The sequence below is a fragment of the Henckelia pumila genome, chromosome 3, assembly GCF_033568475.1.
Source record: "Henckelia pumila isolate YLH828 chromosome 3, ASM3356847v2, whole genome shotgun sequence".
NCBI lineage: Eukaryota > Viridiplantae > Streptophyta > Magnoliopsida > Lamiales > Gesneriaceae > Henckelia > Henckelia pumila.
Window position 1 is genome coordinate 50,141,052 of NC_133122.1, and position 21,738 is coordinate 50,162,789.

General features: G+C 37.7%; 1 protein-coding gene and 1 long non-coding RNA gene across 4 annotated transcripts; one reads left to right on the plus strand and one right to left on the minus strand.

The window, feature by feature from the left end:
* Positions 1-767: 767 nt before the first annotated feature.
* LOC140892959 (uncharacterized) lies at positions 768-2,791 on the plus strand. Of its 2 annotated transcripts, none has more exons than XR_012152951.1 (3): positions 768-951; positions 1,026-1,233; positions 1,329-2,791. It is a non-coding gene; the product is annotated as an uncharacterized lncRNA (long non-coding RNA). The 2 variants fall into 2 exon arrangements; XR_012152950.1 differs by having other exon boundaries at positions 770-951; positions 1,332-2,791.
* Positions 2,792-17,880: 15,089 nt separating this feature from the next.
* On the minus strand, positions 17,881-21,224 carry LOC140891012 (growth-regulating factor 1-like). 2 transcript variants are annotated; one of them, XM_073299218.1, is made up of 4 exons: positions 20,693-21,224; positions 20,039-20,221; positions 18,908-19,259; positions 17,881-18,816 (listed from the first exon to the last, which is right to left on the minus strand). In XM_073299218.1, the coding sequence occupies exons 1-4, from the start codon at positions 21,033-21,035 to the stop codon at positions 18,195-18,197; spliced, it is 1,500 nt and encodes a 499-aa protein (XP_073155319.1). In that variant the 5' UTR covers positions 21,036-21,224; the 3' UTR covers positions 17,881-18,194. The 2 variants fall into 2 exon arrangements, with proteins under 2 accessions (XP_073155319.1, XP_073155318.1); XM_073299217.1 differs by having other exon boundaries at positions 17,884-18,816; positions 20,687-21,224.
* Between the last annotated feature and the right edge of the window lie 514 nt (positions 21,225-21,738).

Below are 21,738 nucleotides of genomic sequence, written 5' to 3' on the forward strand. Positions count from 1 at the left end.
TAATTTCAAAATTTAAACTTCATACTTATTCTCCTGCATTGCTAAGCAATTCTATATTTTTACTATATTTACTATCTTATTTACTATTTACTGTTTATTGTTTACTATCTTCTCCACGTTCTCTCATTCTCATGTTATCTTTCAATTTCATCAATAGTTTCTTCTCTCAATTCCAAATCAATCTCCCAATTCTTCTTCTTGCGACCTTCAAATCAACCAACACGGTTTGTACATACACCCTACTTTTCTTCCTCTCAATGTTATTGTTGTTTTGATTATTCAAATGAGGTTTATTCATTGTGCCGACGGTTTTGGTTAGTTTGTTATTTATTGTATGTTTGTTGGATTTAATTTAATATGTGTAACCAAGTGTTTGAATTGATTCGAACTATTTTTAACTGTGAATATGGTAGAATTTTTTTTTATTCTAATGTCTTATCAAGTATTTTTTTTATGTCTTATTTGAATTGATTCGAACTATTTTTAAATCACTTTTTTTCATCCACAAATTGTCTTACATTATCTCTACTTCTAAATCAACTTAGTTTTCAACTCAACATTGCAATGTATACTTTTTTTTTCAATTTCTTTAAATTTAAATTCTTCTTATTTTCCAGATTTTCATATTAAATATATTCTAACCAGATTTCTTTAAATCTCCTACGTTTATCTTTTATCAGTTTCGAATTTCCAAATTGTTATCTCTACTCTTTTATAATAGTTGAGAGGGTCTTAGAAACTCCTCTCAGGAGGACACCAATTTTTGTTTCCGATTTTACCCTCTCCCACAATTACTTTTGCATTTTAACGTGTGGTTTTATCTACTACTCCTCGCTCCACGTCTGAGGCAAACCTCTTTACGTTCTCTCTCAATTCCCACTCTTCTTCTCGATGCCTTCGATTCAACTGACGGCTTCTCCACCAAATTTACAATTAATTTGGAGAGACACGGTAATTTCTTCTTCTCAATGCCTGTTAATTTGGATTTATGATTTTCTAATATTCCATTTTTCCTCCGCCTCCAGTTATCTTTTGGATTTACGAATTTGATTTTCCCTCGGTTTGGAACTGTCCACGCTGTTCGATTTACAAATTTGTATGTCTACTTTATTTCGTCAGCCGAAAATTGCAACTTACAAATTTTTACTTTGTTCGGCAAAAACTGAAAATTGGGTGACTCACGGTGTTGTTTCCGACTCACATCAGATAACTGTATACGGTCATTCAAATTTGGTAAGTTGTGATTCTACTATTCATTTTAAATTGCTCCCCAATGTGATTGTTTTTTACCTAATGCGGTTTGTTTTTTTTTCATCTTTACTTGCTAGAAGGGTTGATTGACTTGTTGGAAGGGTTGATTCATTCAATATGTGGTACCAAGAGTTTGTTATGATGTCCGTGGGTGGCTAATCCTTAATATTCGATTGTTTCGTTCTATTTTCATTGTGAATTTGGTGCATTTATCTCATGTTTGCAATATTACCACGGTGTTATGTATATTGTGTGTTTTTTTAAATTATTTTCCATCTCATGTTTGCAATGATCCATTGTTATGTGGTACCTGTTTCATTTTTTCTGAAAATATTTAATTGGTGAGTGCTTCTTTTTCGGATCTATTTTGGATGAGATTTCTGAATTCGATTTTTCTGTGTTCAACTATGATTTATGGGATAGTGGGGTTTTTTTTATTTATTTTATAAATCCAATTTTTTTTGTTGCATTTCATTCTCTCGATTTCGAGAATGAGAAATGAAAAATCATTGAATCAATCAATCAAAATTTCAAAATCGGAACTATTGGAACGCCTAGAATTCATGTCATTTCATTTGGATGTGAAAATTTTCTAATAAGCTTTTGCCTTCTCAGAGTTTAAATCTTTCCCCGATGAAGTTTGTTCCGGTGCATATTCTGTCATGTTAGTATTGCAATCATTTTTTGTGAAATAATTTTCATAAGATCATCTACACTTTTTACATTTTTTGTTAGCTGATTTCATTAAACTTTCAATTTGGGTCGCAAGAAAAAATTGTACCCATCTTGGATTTATTGCTACATTTTTTTCCATTAACGGTTATTTTTTATTTGAAGCATTTAGTGTTTAAAATAAAATCCCAAAAATTTAATATCTTTTTCATGTTCACTTTTGGCTCCATGCAATCATTTTTCTTGAAATGCTATCTAATGTGCATTTCAAGTTTAAAATCGAGAATTAATGACCGAGAATCGGTAAAGATAGGGTCAAATTTATTCCGATTCTTTCGCAATCAATTTAAATTTTAACTCATGGATGCAATCTATATTTTTTTTTTCAAATTTTTTAGTTTAGTGAATCAGTTTTCATTTGCTCATCTACACTGTTCTCATTTTATCCTTATTAACTTTCATAGACCTTGAAAATATGTCTTCATACTTCTCAATCACGATTCTTCTTTAGTTACAAATTTTTTTTTTGAAGCATTTAAATAAACATTTAGTATTTTAATTTGCTTTATTCAAAATTTAAATTTCTTTTTTATTTGATTTCGGCTTCCACTCAATATGCATTTCAAATATAAAATTTGAAAAGAAAAGGTGTGAGAATCAGAAGTGATAGGAACAAATCTATTTCGGTTATTTTTTAATTTTAAACTCACGGATGTAGTCTGTAATTTTTTTCTCAAGTTCTTTAAATTAAAATTACTGTTAGTTTACAGATTGTTATACTATATATTCTAACAAGATTTGTTTTTATCTCTTACGATTCTATGTCTTTACTTTCAAATTTTAAGCTTCAAATATATACATTTTATTTAACCTTATACTTCCTCATATCTACTTTACTCTTTCTTAATTAATAATTATATTGCTACCTTTCTTTTTTATTTGTTCTATTGGATCATATATATTCCAAACCTAAGATTCATACCTGAAGCTATCTATATATATTGAATTCTTCTCTACATTGAAAATCAATTAAGAAAATTTACATTTCAAGAAATATATATTATTTTCTAAATTATATTGTTATGTTCCTTCTCCTCTAACTATTAATTTTTATTTGAAGCATTTAATGTTTTAAATTGCTCCTTTCAAAATTTTGTTTCATTTTTATGTTGGTTCTCGAACCTCAATCACGGAGTAAATTATTTCAGAAAAGAGAAAACACAAAAGTACCGATTGTACCATTTCAAATGTTAAATTATTTGCAACATTAATGTAAATTCTTAAAAATATAAGAATCAATCAAATTCTCAATGCATTTATTTTATTATTTGGTAGCAAGTGCATTTTCGGTTGTCCTATCCATCACTACAATGCTCATATTTTACAAACAAAAACATATGATAGCCAATTTAATTGCGACAATGGAAATTCATAACAGCACATTGCCTTGATATCCATACAATTATTGTTCTACAAAATATACATGATTTATTTTTATAAACTAATAATAATTCTAATAATTTATGATTTGCACTAAATACTTCTATTGATAAAAGTTTAAATTTCTTTTAACATTTTCTACAAGCTCGTGTGTGCCAGAGTCAAGACCGATAGTTGAGTTATTTTTCAAATATTGTCACATTAAAAAATCTATTATAGTTGCAATGTATTCTCTTCTTACAGGGGTAAATGAAAGACAAAAAATAAACACAGTGCGAAGACGAACACAAAGACAATTAGTATAAAAGAACAATGATAAACACATCTAGCCTGATGTCAATCATCTCTCGATTTTTTAAGTGTTCATATTGATGGTGATATTCATAGCAATACAATCATTGTTTACAAAAAAAATTGTGTGGTAAAACGATCTGTATATTTAATATGAGTAGATATCAAACACAATTTTATTATAAAAATACCATTGTATTAAATTATATTCGTTTCACACATCGCGTGTGCCCCGTACGCTAGTATATATTATGAGTCTGCTTTTCCCATTAGTTTCTTCCTCGCATTGCCGTTTTTCTGTGTGCTTTCAATACTTCGCTTTCCGTCGCTGTGCTACTCCGCTTACGTCGCCATGACTACTCCGAGCAGCTCCTCTGCACCGCCGGACGGAAATCCCGAAGAGGCGACTGGCTTAACGCTGTATATTGACGGGTTAGGATTCAAAAATCCCAAAGATTTCTTGGCCGGAAAAATTAATCTACAGTGTACATCAACCTGTGATGAATCCACCAAAAAATTGCTTGAATTTCTCTGTGGAAATGCCTATGTCCCGAATAATTTCAATCTCCAGTTCAAAGACGGGGTGGCACCAGAGACTCAAAAAGAGATTCCCTATATGGACTGCTATAATTCTTGCGGCGTCAAGTAGAGGTTCTTTCACCGAAATCCCCCGCGACCGCAAAAATCTCGAAATTATCTGGGAAATAGTTCGTGGGACAGCGTCCATCTACAAAAATGTGAAGGAGGCTGTTGAATCCCTTTAGGTATTCTTGAATGTTACTTTTTTTGTTGTTACTGCTTTCTTGAACTGTTTTGTGAAGATTTCTTGATGTTACGCTTTTTCGATCATCTTTATATCTTTTTGAATGAATCATTGTAGATATTCTAGAAGCTTATGGAGAGTTAAACTCCACCCTTGGATCAAAGTGATTCTAGTCATTCATTATAGGAAGCACTACTATAAAAGGGTGATTGCCCTCATTTGTAAATGACCAACTTGAAAATCAATACAAAAGCATTTTCCAAGTTCTCTTGTGTTCTTACTTAGACACTTACACACACTTGCGCAACAAAAGCGGCTTTGCTAGTACTCGCGAGGGGCAAAGTCAAGGAGCAAAGGCCACACGTGATCTTAGAGGGCTAAGTCCTTGACAAAATGCCGAAAATGGTGGCATGATACTGATGATACGGGTGCAACATGCCCTTTTGAGTTTTTGCACCATTCTGCCAGACACCACCTCCGAAATGTAGAGGCCATTGACATCCGCGCCGCTCAGCATATATATTTTGTCTGGTCTTAAAAATTCAACAACCCCGTAGCGTTATACTGTCCGACGTACTCCAAAGAGTCTGCAATAATTCATTAAATATATATAATATCGATTGAATTTTTTTTTACATAGATCAAAAATTAATTTAGATTGAGATACACTACATTGCTAGACAGATTCTTCGGGGTAATAATCCATAACATTATGGGTAAGACTTGAACAATATCGGTTCATGTGTAATTACCTAAAATGTTCTAGAAGCTTTCGTGGAATTCTAAGATTTGAAGACATTGGGAAATTTTTAGACCATTCTACTGCACATGTAAATATGTTAGACAATCTTGAATACTCTATAGTGTTTATGTGACATACACTAAAAAGATTTAGATATTTAGGATTTGTATATATAGAGACGTGAGATGAAACAAAAATTAAAAAATATGCAATGATGTTCAAAACAAATATAAATAAGAAATATATTTTGGGTGCATGTACACATTTAGCATGTTATTTTCTAATTTATATTTTAATTTTCAAAATCTTTAAGAACCAAAGATTATACTTACTTGGATTAATTTTCACAAGTTATATAATAATAATAAACATTCATGTGCAAAGCACGTTGTCACAACCGGCACCTTCTTGCGCATTCCGGAAGATTCTAATGCATGAGGCAAGGTAGAGGTTGTGCATGATTCTAGAAGTCTCTACAATATTCATGATAAAGACTTATGTAGAACTCTCTAGAACACACATGTATATAAATGAGATGTATAGAAACTTGTAGAAAGTAGACTCTAGACTTGTGTAGATGGAAGAATCTAGAAAACTGTAGATTGTAGGAACTCAACTATAAAAGGGTGCAAGCCCTCATTTGTAAACCACCAAGTTGAAAATCAATACAAAGCATTCTCCAAGCTCTCATGTGTTCTTGCTCAAACACTTACACACACACTTGCGCAACAAAGGCTGCTTTGCTAGTACTCGCGAGGGGCGTAGTCAAGGAGCAAAGGCCGCACGTGATCTTAGAAGGGCTAAGTCCGTGACAACGTGCTTCATACTAGTATGCTATATATGTTTTCATTTGAAATAAAAGATGAGAAACAAAACATTAATATTCCAACGTCAAAATCTTGACGCTGTGAGTGTCATCACGCGGATGCGATCAAATTGTCAAAAGGGTGGCATGATACGGATTGTACATGTGCCGCATGGGCTTCAATTTTCTGAAGCATTATTCCCGAGAGGACATCCATAACGTATAACAATTTTCATTGGATCCGCTGAGTATGTATCTTCCATTTTCTTCTAAAAACGTCGATAATCCCGTCGTTCTATTTTGTCCCACACATTGTGTGTACGACGTGGCCTCGACCATACTTGATACTCCAAAGCCTCTGCAAAATGTTCAATTTTAAAGATACGCTACGTACATTGCTCCAAATAATAAATAACACGAAAAAATTACAAAAATACATGAAAGGAGTCGGCGTGCATGTTTGCATAAATCTTGAAAATATATAAAGTTGTTAATTTAAAGAATGGACGACATAAAATTTCTTGCTGATTTGAATAAGATTAATTAAGTTAGTATGTGGTTCGCCCCATAGAATACATACAGTAGCCGCTATCAGTTTTGTTCGGAAAGAAATTAAATAACTCACCACACTTTAGTCGATCATTCCCATGCATACAAACTTCAACTCATTAGAAAAGTTCACAGATCCTACCGGTGGAATGCCGGGATCGGGGTGGCTTGATGATGACCATCTTATGCCCCGTGGCCGTATCCCATATACCGCACATGAAACGTCTAATACTAATAATAATAAATGCGGAAATTTTTTTTTTATTAATATACTAAATAAAATAAATGTACATATATGCCCATACATATATGCACCAAAATAAACAGACTTAAAAATTATCTTAAATAAATGCAACATACTAACTTAAATAACTGAGTCAAACAAATCACTGAAAAGTTTGCATGCAATAAAATTATTTAATAGAAGTAGTACCAAAATTCACCACTGGAAAGCAAATAAATAAATAAAAGAAACAGAGTTTTAAAAATTATTAAAATATCCAAGAGACTCAGCCGGCGGTCACGGGGGATCACTGCATGTCCGCTCATACGCCCTCGCCACCGGTAGGAACAACATCATCCTCTATGTACTCACCTGCACCATATAAGTGTAGTGAGCCTAGAGGCCCAACATGCTAACATAACAAGGGTTTAAAATAATTTAAAACACTTAAATACTAATACATAACATATACATGAATGAGCATGCTTAAAATATCATAAACATAACGTAAACTTAAATTAGACTTGAATATCATAATAATACATAAACATTGTTGAGCAAAGTATTTTCTAACATCGCATGTTTGTATCCATAGTGTAACCTTAAATCATACATTAAATACTGATCAGCGTGGAAACCAGCGTACGTGGCGGTGACGAATCACCTCTTAAATTGGCAGTAAACTGCCCTTCAATAGTTCACATATGGGGACGAGTCCCCCTTAAATTGTCACACTACTTCAACTTCCAACATAAAATATTTTCTTTGCTCAAACTTAAATCATGGCATAAAATATTTCATGAATGCATGTACTTATATAAAATGTGTGTCCCTCATATATATTTAATTTAATTTCATACTATCATATAAATATTAAAAATAACTTTCATGCATAAAAATAATTAAATATATAATCAGGACACATGCAAATTTTTCATGGTTGTACTGAACTGCTGGCCCTAAGACTCTCAAGCTCATTTACTTAAATCTGGCTCATTAACACTGAAACTGGCCCAATAATTCACTTAAACCCAATAACTTAAGCTTTTAGCCCAAATAATTAAATGTAAGCCCAATTAATTATTTCAAGCCCAATTAATAATTCCAAGCCCAATTAATAATTAATCTGGCCCAATGGGCCCAAAAATCCCAAAGACTGTCCCAATAATTTCCATGGGCCCCCAAGGCCCATAAAAATTAATAGACTCACTTAATTAAATTAATTAAGCCCAAAATAAATAAATTTGACTCAAAATAATTAAATGGAGCCCAATTAAATTTTGGGATTTAATTAGGCCCATTAACCACTTAAACTTAAATAATATCTTAAAAATAAAATACCCGAGCCCGACTAACTTAAACCGGACCCGGACCCAACTAACTTAACCCATGACTTATTGGACCCGACCCGGACTCAAGAACCCGACCCGGACCCAAACAACTAACCCTAACCCGAAACCCCTCCCTCGCTTCTGCTGCGCACGCGGGCAGCAGCCCTTCTAGGGCTGCTGCCGCCCTACTCCAGCCAGCCCTGGCCGGAGCCCCGCCGCCCAGACGTAGTCCACGTCTGGGCGGTCCTAACCAGACCAAGACCCCGACCCCATGCAGCCCAAGGAACCCAGCTCGAGCCCCCTTCCACGAACCCTAACTGCGCACCCCATGGAGGCCGATCTGCACCAACTCCAAACCTGGGCTCGTTTGGCTCGAACCACTCGAACCACTCGAGTCCAGACCACCCTCTCTCGACCTAGGGACCCTCAACCAGCAGCTAGAACAACCATGGCTAGTAAAAACGTGAACATGATCAACAATTTCAAGAACCATATGCATACATCAATACCGATTGAATTTCTAAAAGAAAACTTAAATAAAAATCGATGCATACACACACACACTATAACAACTGATATGGTACGAAAAATAAAGAAGGAATCATGCCTTTCACCGAAGAATTAATAGAACAAAGTGCGTAGAACGTTTTCCGGACGACGGGACGACAAACAACCTTGAAGCTTCGAAGAACTACACCTATGGAGTCCTAGGGCCTGCTGATCGATAAAGGAGATGATGGAGATGGGAGTGAGGCGGCTGTTGGAGGGTTTGGGCGTAGGGTTGGCTAGTTTTAGGGTTAAAAATTTTAAATATAATTACACCACATAATTTACTTAATTAATATACCAAAATATATAATTAAAAACTCCACTTAAAAGATTTAAATCTGATACTAAATCATAAATCCCGAAATATATAATTAAGGGAATTTTAAAAATACTAAAAAGTCATTAATTTGGCTTATAATGAATAAAAACGGACTCCTAAAATTATATAAAATTAAATACTAAAAATTTTGAGGAAATAAAACTCAAAATAATATTTTTGGGCTCCTAAAAGACTCATAAAATAATTTGGGTAGAAAGTTGTCGTCTCGTCCGTCCACGGTCCCGTCAACGCGATCAAATAATTAAATATCCATAAATCATGAAAAATCACTAATTATGGGTTAAATGCTTAAAAATAACTTAAATCATGCACAAATAATTTCACAAAATTATTTAACCCATAATCTAAAATTCTAAATAAATAAAATCCCAAATTATGCATGCGAATTTACGTATTAGAAATACCGGGTGTTACAATTCTCCCCCCCTTAAATTGGATTTCGTCCTCGAAATTAAAGTACTTACCCGAACAACTCCGGGTAGCGAGTCCTCATGTCTGCCTCGGTCTCCCAAGTAGCTTCCTCCTCCGAGTGATTCAGTCACTGGACTATGACCATCGGTATGATTCGCGTCCTCAATCTCCGCTCCTCCCTAGCCAAGATCCGTACAGGCCTCTCCTCAAATGCTAACTCCGGTGTCAACTGGAGAGGCTCAAAATCCAACACATGCGATGGGTTAGAGACATATCTCCGAAGCATGGATACATGGAAAACGTTGTGCACTGCTGCAAGCCTTGGCGGTAGAGCTAAACGGTAGGCCAACGTGCCAACCCTCTCCAAGATCTCGAATGGCCCTATATACCTCGGATTAAGCTTCCCTCTCCGGCCAAATCGCACCACTCCCTTCATAGGTGACACTCTCAGAAACACGTGATCACCTACTGCGAACTCCAAATCTCGTCGTCGGGTATCTGCATAACTTTTCTGACGACTCTGAGCAGTCCTCATGCGATCCCGAATCTGTGTCACAATATCAGCTGTCTGCTGCACAATCTCAGGTCCAAGTAAAATCCTCTCACCGACCTCATCCCAATGCACAGGAGATCTGCATCTCCTCCCATACAATGCTGCATAAGGAGCCATACCTATAGACGACTGAAAACTGTTGTTATAGATATACTCCACTAATGGCAGTCTAATCTCCCACGAGCCCTGAAAATCGAGCCCTGAAAACTGTTGTTATAGGTATACATGAAAAGCTGTGCTGAACAGTATTCTAGTCCCCAAAGCTGTGTGCAAACTCTTCCAAAACGCTGATGTGAATCTCGGATCTCTATCGAATACAATGGACACAGGTATGCCATGAAATCTAACAATCTCCTTGATGTAAAGCTCTGCATACTGTGTCAAGGAGTAGGTAGTCCTCACCGGCAAGAAATGAGCTGACTTGGTGAGTCTATCCACGATCACCCAAATAGCTGTGCAACCTCTGGCACTCCTCGGTAATCCAACTACAAAGTCCATCGTAATATTCTCCCATTTCCATTCCGGAATAGGAAGAGGTCTAAGAAGTCCTGCTGGACGCTGATGCTCTGCTTTGACTCGCTGACAAGTCAAACACTCTGACACCACTCTCCCGATGTCTCTCTTCATCCCGGGCCACCAATACAATAGCTGCAAATCTCTTTACATCTTCGTACTCCCGGGATGAATGTAGTATGGAGATGTGTGAGCCTCCGCTAAAATATAAACTCTCAACTGATCGACGTTCGGTATCCACATCTTACCACGGTACTGAACAATGTCATCCACAACTGTATAAAGAAGACCACCCTTGGCCTCATCTCTCTGCCTCCAACGCTGTAACTCCTCATCAGTAGTCTGTCCAACTCTGATCCGATCTCGCAGAATCGGCTGCATCGTCAACACTGACAAGCTCGGTGCATGACCACTCGAGTAAAAATCCAAACCAAACCTCTGAATCTCGCTCTGCAGTGGTAACTGCACTGTCAAACACGATACCACTATCAACTTCCGACTCAAAGCATCGGCCACTACATTAGCCTTACCTGGATGGTAGCTAATGTCGCAGTCATAATCCTTCACTAACTCCAACCATCTCCGTTGCCTCATGTTCAACTCCTTCTGAGTGAAGAAGTACTTGAGGCTCTTGTGATCCGTGAAAATCTTGCACTTCTCGCCATACAGATAGTGCCTCCAGATTTTCAAAGCGAAGACCATTGCTGCTAACTCCAAATCATGTGTCGGGTAGTTCTGCTCGTGAATCTTCAACTGCCTCGACGCATAAGCAATAACCTTACCACACTGCATAAGTACTGCGCCCAAATCTAACTTAGACGCGTCGGTGTACACCACTAACTCCTCGTGTGGTACTACCATCGCCAAAACCGGTGCGGTAGTGAGTGCTTCCTTCAGCTGATCGAAGCTCCTCTGACAGTCTGGACTCCAAAAAAACTTCGCATTCTTCTTGGTTAAGGAAGTCAAGGGTACTGCAATAGAGGAAAAACCCTTGATGAACTTCCTATAGTATCCTGCCAAACCCAAGAAACTGCGAATATCCGAAGCATTCTTCGGAATACCCCATTTCTGCACTGCCTCAACCTTCGACTGATCCACTGCAATCCCATCTCTAGAAATAATGTGGCCAAGAAATGCCACCTGCTCGAGCCAAAATTCGCACTTGCTGAACTTGGCAAACAAACGATGCTCCCTCAAAGTCTGCAAGGCTGTCTGTAGATGCTGTCTATGCTCCTCAACGCTCCTAGAGTAGATCAAGATATCATCAATGAAGACTATGATGAACTGATCAAGATACGGCTGAAATACCCGGTTCATGAGATCCATGAAAACCGCTGGAGCATTGGTTAACCCAAATGGCATCACTAAGAACTCGTAATGCCCATAACCTGTCCGGAAAGCAGTCTTGGACACATCTGCATCTCTAACTCGCAACTGATGATAACCAGATCGTAGATCGATCTTGGAGAACACCGAAGCTCCCTGTAACTGATCAAATAAGTCCTCTATCCTCGGCAGTGGGTACTTATTCTTTACCGTGACTCTGTTGAGCTCTCGATAATCGATGCACAGTCTCATACTGTCATCCTTCTTCTTCACGAATAACACTGGAGCTCCCCATGGAGAAAAGCTAGGACGAACAAAGCCTTTCTCTAACAACTCCTGAATCTGCTCCTTCAACTCTTTCATCTCGGTAGGAGCAAGTCTGTATGGTGCCTTTGAGATAGGCACAGTGTCTGGCAATAAGTCGATACTGAACTCCACCTCTCTCACTGGCGGAATCCCTGCAACATCCTCCGGAAAGACGTCCGAAAAGTCACGAACCACATCTATCTCTGATAATGATCTGCTAGATGGTTCTGAGGCCGTGACAATACTCGCTAGAAAACCCTGGCAACCTCGTTTCAACAGCTTCCTCGCCTGAATAAGAGATATCACCTGAGGAAAATCACTGCTCTGAGATGCATGAAAAGTAAACGGGTCGCCTCCCGGCGGTTTCACTGACACTGATCTCCGACGAAAATCAATCGAAGCTCCATTGACTGTAAACCAGTCCATACCCAATATCAAATCAAAGCCGCTCAACGGCAAAACCACTACATCCGCGCGAATGGAGTGTCCCTGCAGCTCCAAATCCAACTCTCGAATGACACTAGAGGTAGAAATAATCTGACCTGACGGCATAGTGACATCATAACCACTATCGGCTGTCTCAGGTGTGATGCCTATCCGTCTGATAAACTCTAGGGAGATAAACGAATGCGTAGCCCCTGAATCTAGCAACGCAAACGTGGAGTTGCCTCCAACTAGAATTCTCCCTGCACGCAGAAGAATCCAACAACTTCATACTACTACTAAACTTTTCCCCCCAAGGTTGAGTCACAAAAAAAAAAAAATTTAATTCTAATCACAATTAAAACATGCTTCCTATTCTAACATGCAGATAGGAAATCCCAAATTAGCAAATTATTCCACAACCAAAAAATCGCAATTCTTAACTAAAGGAATAAATCGAAAAATACTAGGGGTAAGATATATCGGTGATCAAGGAGGTGTCTAGGTCTGCCTCCTCAGCCTGCATAACGAACACTCTACCAGTGGTGTTCTTCTTCCTCGGGCAATTAGCTATCTGGTGCCCTGGCTCTCTACAGTGGAAACAAACTCCTGCTCCCAGAAGACAAGGTCCCGAATGCATCTTCTGACACTTCGGGCAAGTAGGATAACCTGCAGTATTAGGAGCCCCGCCCCTCGTCTGCTGTGGCCTCTGCTGCTGGGGCCTCTTCTGGTTCGGGCCCTTAGACGGCCCAGTATACTGCTTCTTCGCAGGAGGCTGCGAATAAGGTCGCTGATATCCAGACTGAAACTGCCGCTTACCCTGCTGCTCCCTCTGGATCTCTCTCCTACCATCCTCTGAACGCAAGGCTCTACTGACTGCGGCCTCATAAGTGGGGACGTCCACCATACGAACGTCATGCTTGATCTCTGCCCTGAGCCCCTCAATAAACTGCCTCATCTTATCAGGTGCACTGTCAGCAATCAGCGGCAAAAGGTGACAGCCCCTCTCGAACTGTCGGATGTACTCCACAACTGTCTTGTCTCCCTGTCGGAGACTCATGAAATCCCGAATCATGCTACTGCGCACGTCTTCAGTGAAGTACTTGGAGAAAAACATTCTCCGGAAGTCCGCCCATTGCAACGTAGTCAGATTCACTCCCCGTGATGCACTCTCCCACCATAAGTCTGCATCACCCTTGAGCATGTACACTGCACACCTCACCTTGTCTGCATCAGTCAAACCAATGTAAGCAAAGATACTCTCCAAAGAACGGATCCACCCCTCAGCAATGAGTGGATCTGTAGCACCTGCGAACTCCTTAGGTCCCTTCTTCTGGAACCTCTCTGCCACGTCCTCATCGTGGGACAGTCTCGGACGTGCTGCTTGCTGCTCCAACAGAGCAGTAATACCGGCCATCATAGTTGCATTGGCCTGCTCCAATGCTGTGAGGGGGTTCTGCGGAGGTGGAGGTGGAGGTGCTCCACGCCTGCTCTCTTGTCTTGGAGGCATTCTGCACCACCACATATTTCTTACGTAAATCGCAATGCATAACTAAGTACTTAAAAATTTTCTGGTAACACAAATGCTTAAGTCTTAAACAGGGTACTACTAAATCATACTGAAAGCAATTAAAACTTACAGACCGCAGCGTGGATTTCTGAGCTCGCATAGCAGTGATGACCCCACCAAAAACGCGGCTCTGATACCAATTGAAACGTCTAATACTAATAATAATAAATGCGGAAATATTTTTTTTTAATATACTAAATAAAATAAATGTACATATATGCCCATACATATATGCACCAAAATAAACAGACTTAAAAATTATCTTAAATAATTGAAACATACTAACTTAAATAACTGAGTCAAACAAATCACTGAAAAGTTTGCATGCAATAAAATTATTTAATAGAAGTAGTACTAAAATTCACCACTGGAAAGCAAATAAATAAATAAAAGAAACAGAGTTTTAAAAATTATTAAAATATCCAAGAGACTCAGCCGGCGGTCACGGGGGATCACTGCATGCCCGCTCATACGCCCTCGCCACCGGTAGGAACAACATCATCCTCTATGTACTCACCTGCACCATATAAGTGTAGTGAGCCTAGAGGCCCAACATGCTAACATAACAAGGGTTTAAAATAATTTAAAACACTTAAATACTAATACATAACATATACATGAATGAGCATGCTTAAAATATCATAAACATAACGTAAACTTAAATTAGACTTGAATATCATAATAATACATAAACATTGTTGAGCAAAGTATTTTCTAACATCGCATGGTTGTATCCATAGTGTAACCTTAAATCATACATTAAATACTGATCAGCGTGGAAACCAACGTACGTGGCGGTGACGAATCACCTCTTAAATTGGCAGTAAACTGCCCTTCAATAGTTCACATATGGGGACGAGTCCCCCTTAAATTGTCACACTACTTCAACTTCCAACATAAAATATTTTTTTTGCTCAAACTTAAATCATGGCATAAAATATTTCATGAATGCATGTACTTATATAAAATGTGTGTCCCTCATATATATTTAATTTAATTTCATACTATTATATAAATATTAAAAATAACTTCTATGCATAAAAATAATTAAATATATAATCAGGACACATGCAAATTTCTCATGGTTGTACTGAACTGCTGGCCCTAAGACTCTCAAGCCCATTTACTTAAATCTGGCCCATTAACACTGAAACTGGCCCAATAATTCACTTAAGCCCAATAACTTAAGCTTTTAGCCCAAATAATTAAATGTAAGCCCAATTAATTATTCCAAGCCCAATTAATAATTCCAAGCCCAATAAATAATTAATCTGGCCCAATGGGCCCAAAAAGCCCAAAGACTGTCCCAATAATTTCCATGGGCCCCCAAGGCCCATAAAAATTAATAGACTCACTTAATTAAATTAATTAAGCCCAAAATAAATAAATTTGACTCAAAATAATTAAATGGAGCCCAATTAAATTTTGGGATTTAATTAGGCCCATTAACCACTTAAACTTAAATAATATCTTAAAAATAAAATACCCGAGCCCGACTAACTTAACCCGGACCCGGACCCAACTAACTGAACCCATGACTTACTGGACCCGATCCGGACTCAAGAACCCGACCCGGACCCAAACAACTAACCCTAACCCGAAACCCCTCCCTCGCTTCTGCTGCGCACGCGGGCAGCAGCCCTTCTAGGGCTGCTGCCGCCCTGCTCCGGCCAGCCCTGGCCGGAGCCCCGCCGCCCAGACGTAGTCCACGTCTGGGCGGTCCTAACCAGACCAAGACCCCGACCCCATGCAGCCCAAGGAACCCAGCTCGAGCCCCCTTCCACGAACCCTAACTGCGCACCCCATGGAGGCCGATCTGCACCAACTCCAAACCTGGGCTCGTTTGGCTCGAACCACTCGAACCACTCGAGTCCAGACCACCCTCTCTCGACCTAGGGACCCTCAACCAGCAGCTAGAACAACCATGGCTAGTAAAAACGTGAACATGATCAACAATTTCAAGAACCATATGCATACATCAATACCGATTGAATTTCTAAAAAAAAACTTAAATAAAAATCGATGCATACACACACACACTATAACAACTGATATGGTACGAAAAATAGAGAAGGAATCATGCCTTTCACCGAAGAATTAATAGAACAAAGTGCGTAGAACATTTTCCGGACGACGGGACGACGAACAACCTTGAAGCTTCGAAGAACTACACCTATGGAGTCCTAGGGCCTGCTGATCGATAAAGGAGATGATGGAGATGGGAGTGAGGCGGCTGTTGGAGGGTTTGGGCGTAGGGTTGGCTAGTTTTAGGGTTAAAAATTTTAAATATAATTATACCACATAATTTACTTAATTAATATACCAAAATATATAATTAAAAACTCCACTTAAAAGATTTAAATCTGATACTAAATCATAAATCCCAAAATATATAATTAAGGGAATTTTAAAAATACTAAAAAGTCATTAATTTGGCTTATAATGAATAAAAACGGACTCCTAAAATTATATAAAATTAAATACTAAAAATTTTGAGGAAATAAAACTCAAAATAATATTTTTGGGCTCCTAAAAGACTCATAAAATAATTTGGGTAGAAAGTTGTCGTCTCGTCCGTCCACGGTCCCGTCAATGCGATCAAATAATTAAATATCCATAAATCATGAAAAATCACTAATTATGGGTTAAATGCTTAAAAATAACTTAAATCATGCACAAATAATTTCACAAAATTATTTAACTCATAATCTAAAATTCTAAATAAATAAAATCCCAAATTATGCATGCGAATTTACGTATTAGAAATACCGGGTGTTACAGCACAACCCGTCTTGGCTACATGCAACGATCATGGATCCATCCGGAATGAAATTGATGCCCGTTATTTGACCTGCGTAAGTGGCTATCACCCTCTTGCATTGTCCGGAGTTACCATCCCAAACACCGATTGTCTCGTCGAAAGATCTGGAGGCGATCGCGTTGAATTGAGGATGGAACTTATCGCACGACACGATCCCGTTGTGACCACAGAGAGATCTGACGAGCGGTGGATTCTCCGTCATGGTTTTACCGAGTTTCTTGGAGGGACTAACTGATTCTTGGGAAAGTTTGGATTTTTCAAATAATTTTTTCGCATGTTTTTTCGAAACTCGAGAAGTATTGAATATAATTTCTGTTATAAATAAACGATGATTAATCTCGTTTAAGTTTTATTGCGTTTAAACTCGATTAAAACAACCGTTTTTATTATAACACAATATTTTATTTTTCTGTTTTTGAATGAATATGTTTTTTTAAATATTAATACTAAATAAAAAAGTTCATGATTATAAATATGATATATTAATTGACACTAAGCTTATTTTATCATATTATTTTTTAGATTTATAGGAAAATGTTACTTTCTTTACAACTTAAAATATGGTAATTTTTATCATTTTATTTATTATTTGAATTAATATAATTAAAATTACAATAAAATTTTAAATTTTTTGTATTTAAACTTATAGTAATCTCGTTTAAATTTTTGAAAAATTTTACCTTCTTCAACGCGCTTCACGTATTATAAAATTTTAATTTTAATTTTATATTTAAATTTATACTAATCACATTTAAATTTGAAAAACTTAACCCTTCACTTATTTTAAAACTGAGTAAAATTATCTCGGTTTACGCGCTCCATGAAATATATATATGTGAGATCTGCCTCATGGCGCCACCAGAAAAGGTAAACATATGCAGTAAACCGAGATGTTAAGGAAGACGATAGCTGGTTAGTTGTAGACTAGTACATTTTCTCATTTTCAGAAGAGATGAATTTTTTCGGGGCCATACCAATTCGCTTGCATCCGCTCTGTTTCACTAAGATTTCGACAGTATCCAATCAATGGATGATTGGATATGAGCTATAAAAAAAAAAAACCAAGGCTCGAAGTATAGGACGACGATCGAAATAACAAATAATATTGCAAATATCAAAATATGTTGGATAGATTGAAAAATAGTGACATATAGTTATATGTGGTACTGATGGCTTACTCCCTTAAAAATCCAAATCTAACAATTCATATATAGTGCAGTGGGATAAATGGAGGCCTCACGGCAACCTTCACAAGAATATTATTACCTTGGCTCACTGCTTCCTCAACTGCTGTCAAAAGGTGGACTGATCCCACTTAAGGCCTTCTGTCCAATGTTTTTGGTAACGAAAAGTTCTTCATGGTTTCTATACTCGTAATGGTGCTGGTCAAGGCCTCACCTAAAGGTCCTCCATTTCCCCAAGAAATAGGTAACCAAGATGACTGCTTCCGAATTGGTTCACCAAGATCATTACTCGTGCCTGAACTCATTTGGATTGGGTTTTGTTCCCAAGGTGGTTGTGGAGATGACATAATAGACTTCTCTTGTTTTGGAGAACTGGAGGATGATGAAAAATCTGGCGGAGCTGTGGGGATAGACATTGAAAGCTGGGTCCAGTCATAATTCAGTTCTTCGGGCCAGGAAACATAGTCGCGATTTGAGTGATCCTTCTGCCAATCATTGATCAAATGGTGGTGGATGGAGTTCTGTTGGTTTGGTTCTTGTTCATGGAACCCTGAAAATGATTCAGGGTCACTTGATTTAGTTAACGAGATCCTAACTGAAGGGTTAACGAGGGAATCTGAGGTAACAAATCCAAACTCCGGCTCGGAGGTTTCTTCAAATGGTACACCTTCCTCTTGCACAGAAAATGACAAATCTTTAGACCTTAGAACATTTATACAAGGTATCAAGGACAGGTCTTGCAACTCTTGTGATCTGTTGATTAAATTTGATGTTAGACAACTTTCAAAACAGACAATGAGCACAAAAGATTTAAAAACACCAAGATCTGCATCAGATAACACACCTCTTAACAAGATTGTCAGCAGAAGAATTACCATTACCATTATTGGGCCTCAAGTGATTGAACTGGCGCTGCACAGCACCAAGGCTGCTGCATCTGGATATCACCGATCCTGATGAGGACGACGCGATCGGTGCCAGTTTTGAAGTAGTGGATCCAGAGACAGCATGGCCAGTCTGGCCTTCCACAGGCTTTCTTGAACGGTGGCGGCCTCTGTTGATGTGCCTTTCACAGTATTTCTGATCCGGAACAGCATCTTTCGAGCACCGCCACTTTTTTCCATCGGTTCTCCTACACCTCCCTGGTTCGGGATCGTTCCCACCAGAGAAACCGAGATGGAAAGGACCGCATCCCGCTGAATGGAACGAAAATAATCTATCCGATGCCTTGTAAATGTGCACTTTTACATTCAACAAAACAAGTATCATAATAGATATATTGTTTTCACTTTTCTTTTTTTTGAAGCCATATTGTTTTCACTTTTCAGTTCAAGATAAAAACATTATAAAACTAATGAGAGATAGTTGATATATCTGATTGGTACCATGTTTTGAAAAACCAGCAAAGTAGCATACATAGATAACAAAAATTGTGAAAAATATAAATTCCGGGTCTTCAGGAATTGATGTATAAGAATTAGAAACCAACGTCCTTCATATTTAAACTAGAAACATCTATGCCAAAACCTAGGCTTCGTAGCCTCATGAATTAATATTTTTTTGTCTACTTAAAATTTACTCCCATTAGTAGAGACAGGTGAACTTCAAAAGATACCTCTCTATTTACACACAATACCACACATTTGCATATTCTATCATTCACTTTTTTACTCGAGCATTGGAAGAAACCAACTTACAACTAGAAACCACTAATGAGCTTTTCATCTATAACAGACTTTCTGACGGTTCACAAATCTACAAAGACATACACATCCATATCATTTTAGATTTTACTATCGGGGTGATAAGATTTCAGCCCTTAGTTGAGAGGGAGAGTTAAAGCACATAGGCATGACTTCGGTTGTTTTAAATTTACATGCAAAGGTATATTTTTATCACTGCTTTACTTGGCCTACGGTAAGTCTGCTCCAGGTAATCCAGATTGGGCTAGATATCAAAAAGAGACGAAGCTTACAATAAGTAGAGGCATAAGATCCATGTGATCCAAAAGTGTATAGGGATCTCTTGAGTGGCACTAGTAAATTCGAAGGAACCGGAACATTTGCCACAATGTGCTTATAGATCAAAGCTTGATGTTCCAGCTCCAGCCATTGGGAAGGAGTAAATGGCCCTTTTATCCTAGAAAAAGGCCCGCCCCCTGCGGCAAAGAGAAACAAACCAGTTAACTTGAGTTTTTCTCCTTAAACAAGAAGTCCAGTTCGTAGATTGACATTAATCGAAATTTTCTATGCAATTTTCAAAAAGATTAAATATTTCTTGTCAAAAATACGATAACTAACGCCTTAATAAATTCTTTGGGCAACCCCGTTGTTGAGTTGATGCTCAAACTTGGATGCTCTTTTTTTGCCCATTTGTATGCATGTGTGGTTGAAAGATTAAGAACTGAAAGTAAGCTCTTTTCCAGAAACATATATATAAAGAAAACAGAAGCAGTTCTCAAAAGATATGTTCTGCAAATCAGACTCTAGAAAAATCACTATCCTGTGGGAGGAAAAACTCCTACATGGGAAAAAAAAGCCAGACAACCGAGTAAATCAGAACAAAATGCATTGATAAGTATACATACATAAATAAATACACGTCTACGTTCATAAAAACATACATATACCCCCATTTAGGCTCTGATTTTCATCCTGGCAAATTGAAAGTGCTATATTTCTACTGGAACCACTGCCACTCATCCCCCCGCTGCATGGCGTCTCGGAACAAGAAAAAGAAAGCATTTTTCTCCCACCATTAGATCTTCCCATAGCAGCAAAAGGTATGCCAACTTCACCATGCTTGGGCATTTTGGGTGATATCCAGCAGCTATTCTCAGCAAGAATGCCAAGAATGGATCTTTCTTGCTTCAGATTCGCGGATCCACGACCCTTTCCATTTCTGGGTTCAGTAACACCCGACCCGCCTGGATTAGAAGAGGTTTGCTGGTGGCTCACCACTTCTGAATCCATTTCTAGAGAGAAAGAGCCCCAAGAAAGAGCATGAGTTCATTCCAAGCAGCTTAATTGAAAAGATAAATATCTAAAGAGGAAATGGGGTACAGCTCAAGGAGGTCTTAAACACGTAAAAAACATTATTGGTGATGGATATTTGTGTGTGAAGCAAGATTGATTCTTTGAAAAGAAAAAGGGGGAAACTCTGTGTTCGCTGCTTGTGTGTGTGTGTGTGTGAGCTTTTCTCATCTGGGACGTGTTGGGTTAAAATTTAAAATACTTGGAACATACTAATAATATGAGACCCCTTTTTTTTTTTTTTTTTTTTTTTTTACTTTTTTCCTTTTTTTTAAATAACAAAACTACTAATAATATGAATAGGTTAATTATTAGAGGTGTTCATCGGTCGGTTCGGTTTTAAGTTTTCTAATTTCGGTTCGGTTTTCCGGTTTTTGGTTTATAAAAAATGTAATCCGATGTCAAACCGTTCTAATTCGGTTCGATTCGGTTTTTGTACTATAATGGACCGGTTTATACAGTTCGATTTGGTCTGTTTGATCATTAATAATACATAACACAATACAAAAAACATAAATTACATCCAACATGTAATTTAAATACCCCAACACAAAAATAGTCATATATTGAAGAAACAAAAAATAACAAACAATACAAGGACAGATATTCAACCACAGTCTTATAATATTGTCAAACAAAACAA

Excerpts from the sequence above, each read along its gene's own strand:
- LOC140891012 (XM_073299217.1), bottom strand. The coding sequence starts at position 21,035 with ATGGATTCAGAAGTGGTGAGCCACCAGCAAACCTCTTCTAATCCAGGC. Across the intron at positions 19,260-20,038 it reads ATCTTATGCCTCTACTTATT|CGGGATGCGGTCCTTTCCAT; the intron begins GTAAGCTTCGTC and ends CGTTCCATTCAG. Across the intron at positions 18,817-18,907 it reads GCTGACAATCTTGTTAAGAG|ATCACAAGAGTTGCAAGACC; the intron begins GTGTGTTATCTG and ends TTTAATCAACAG.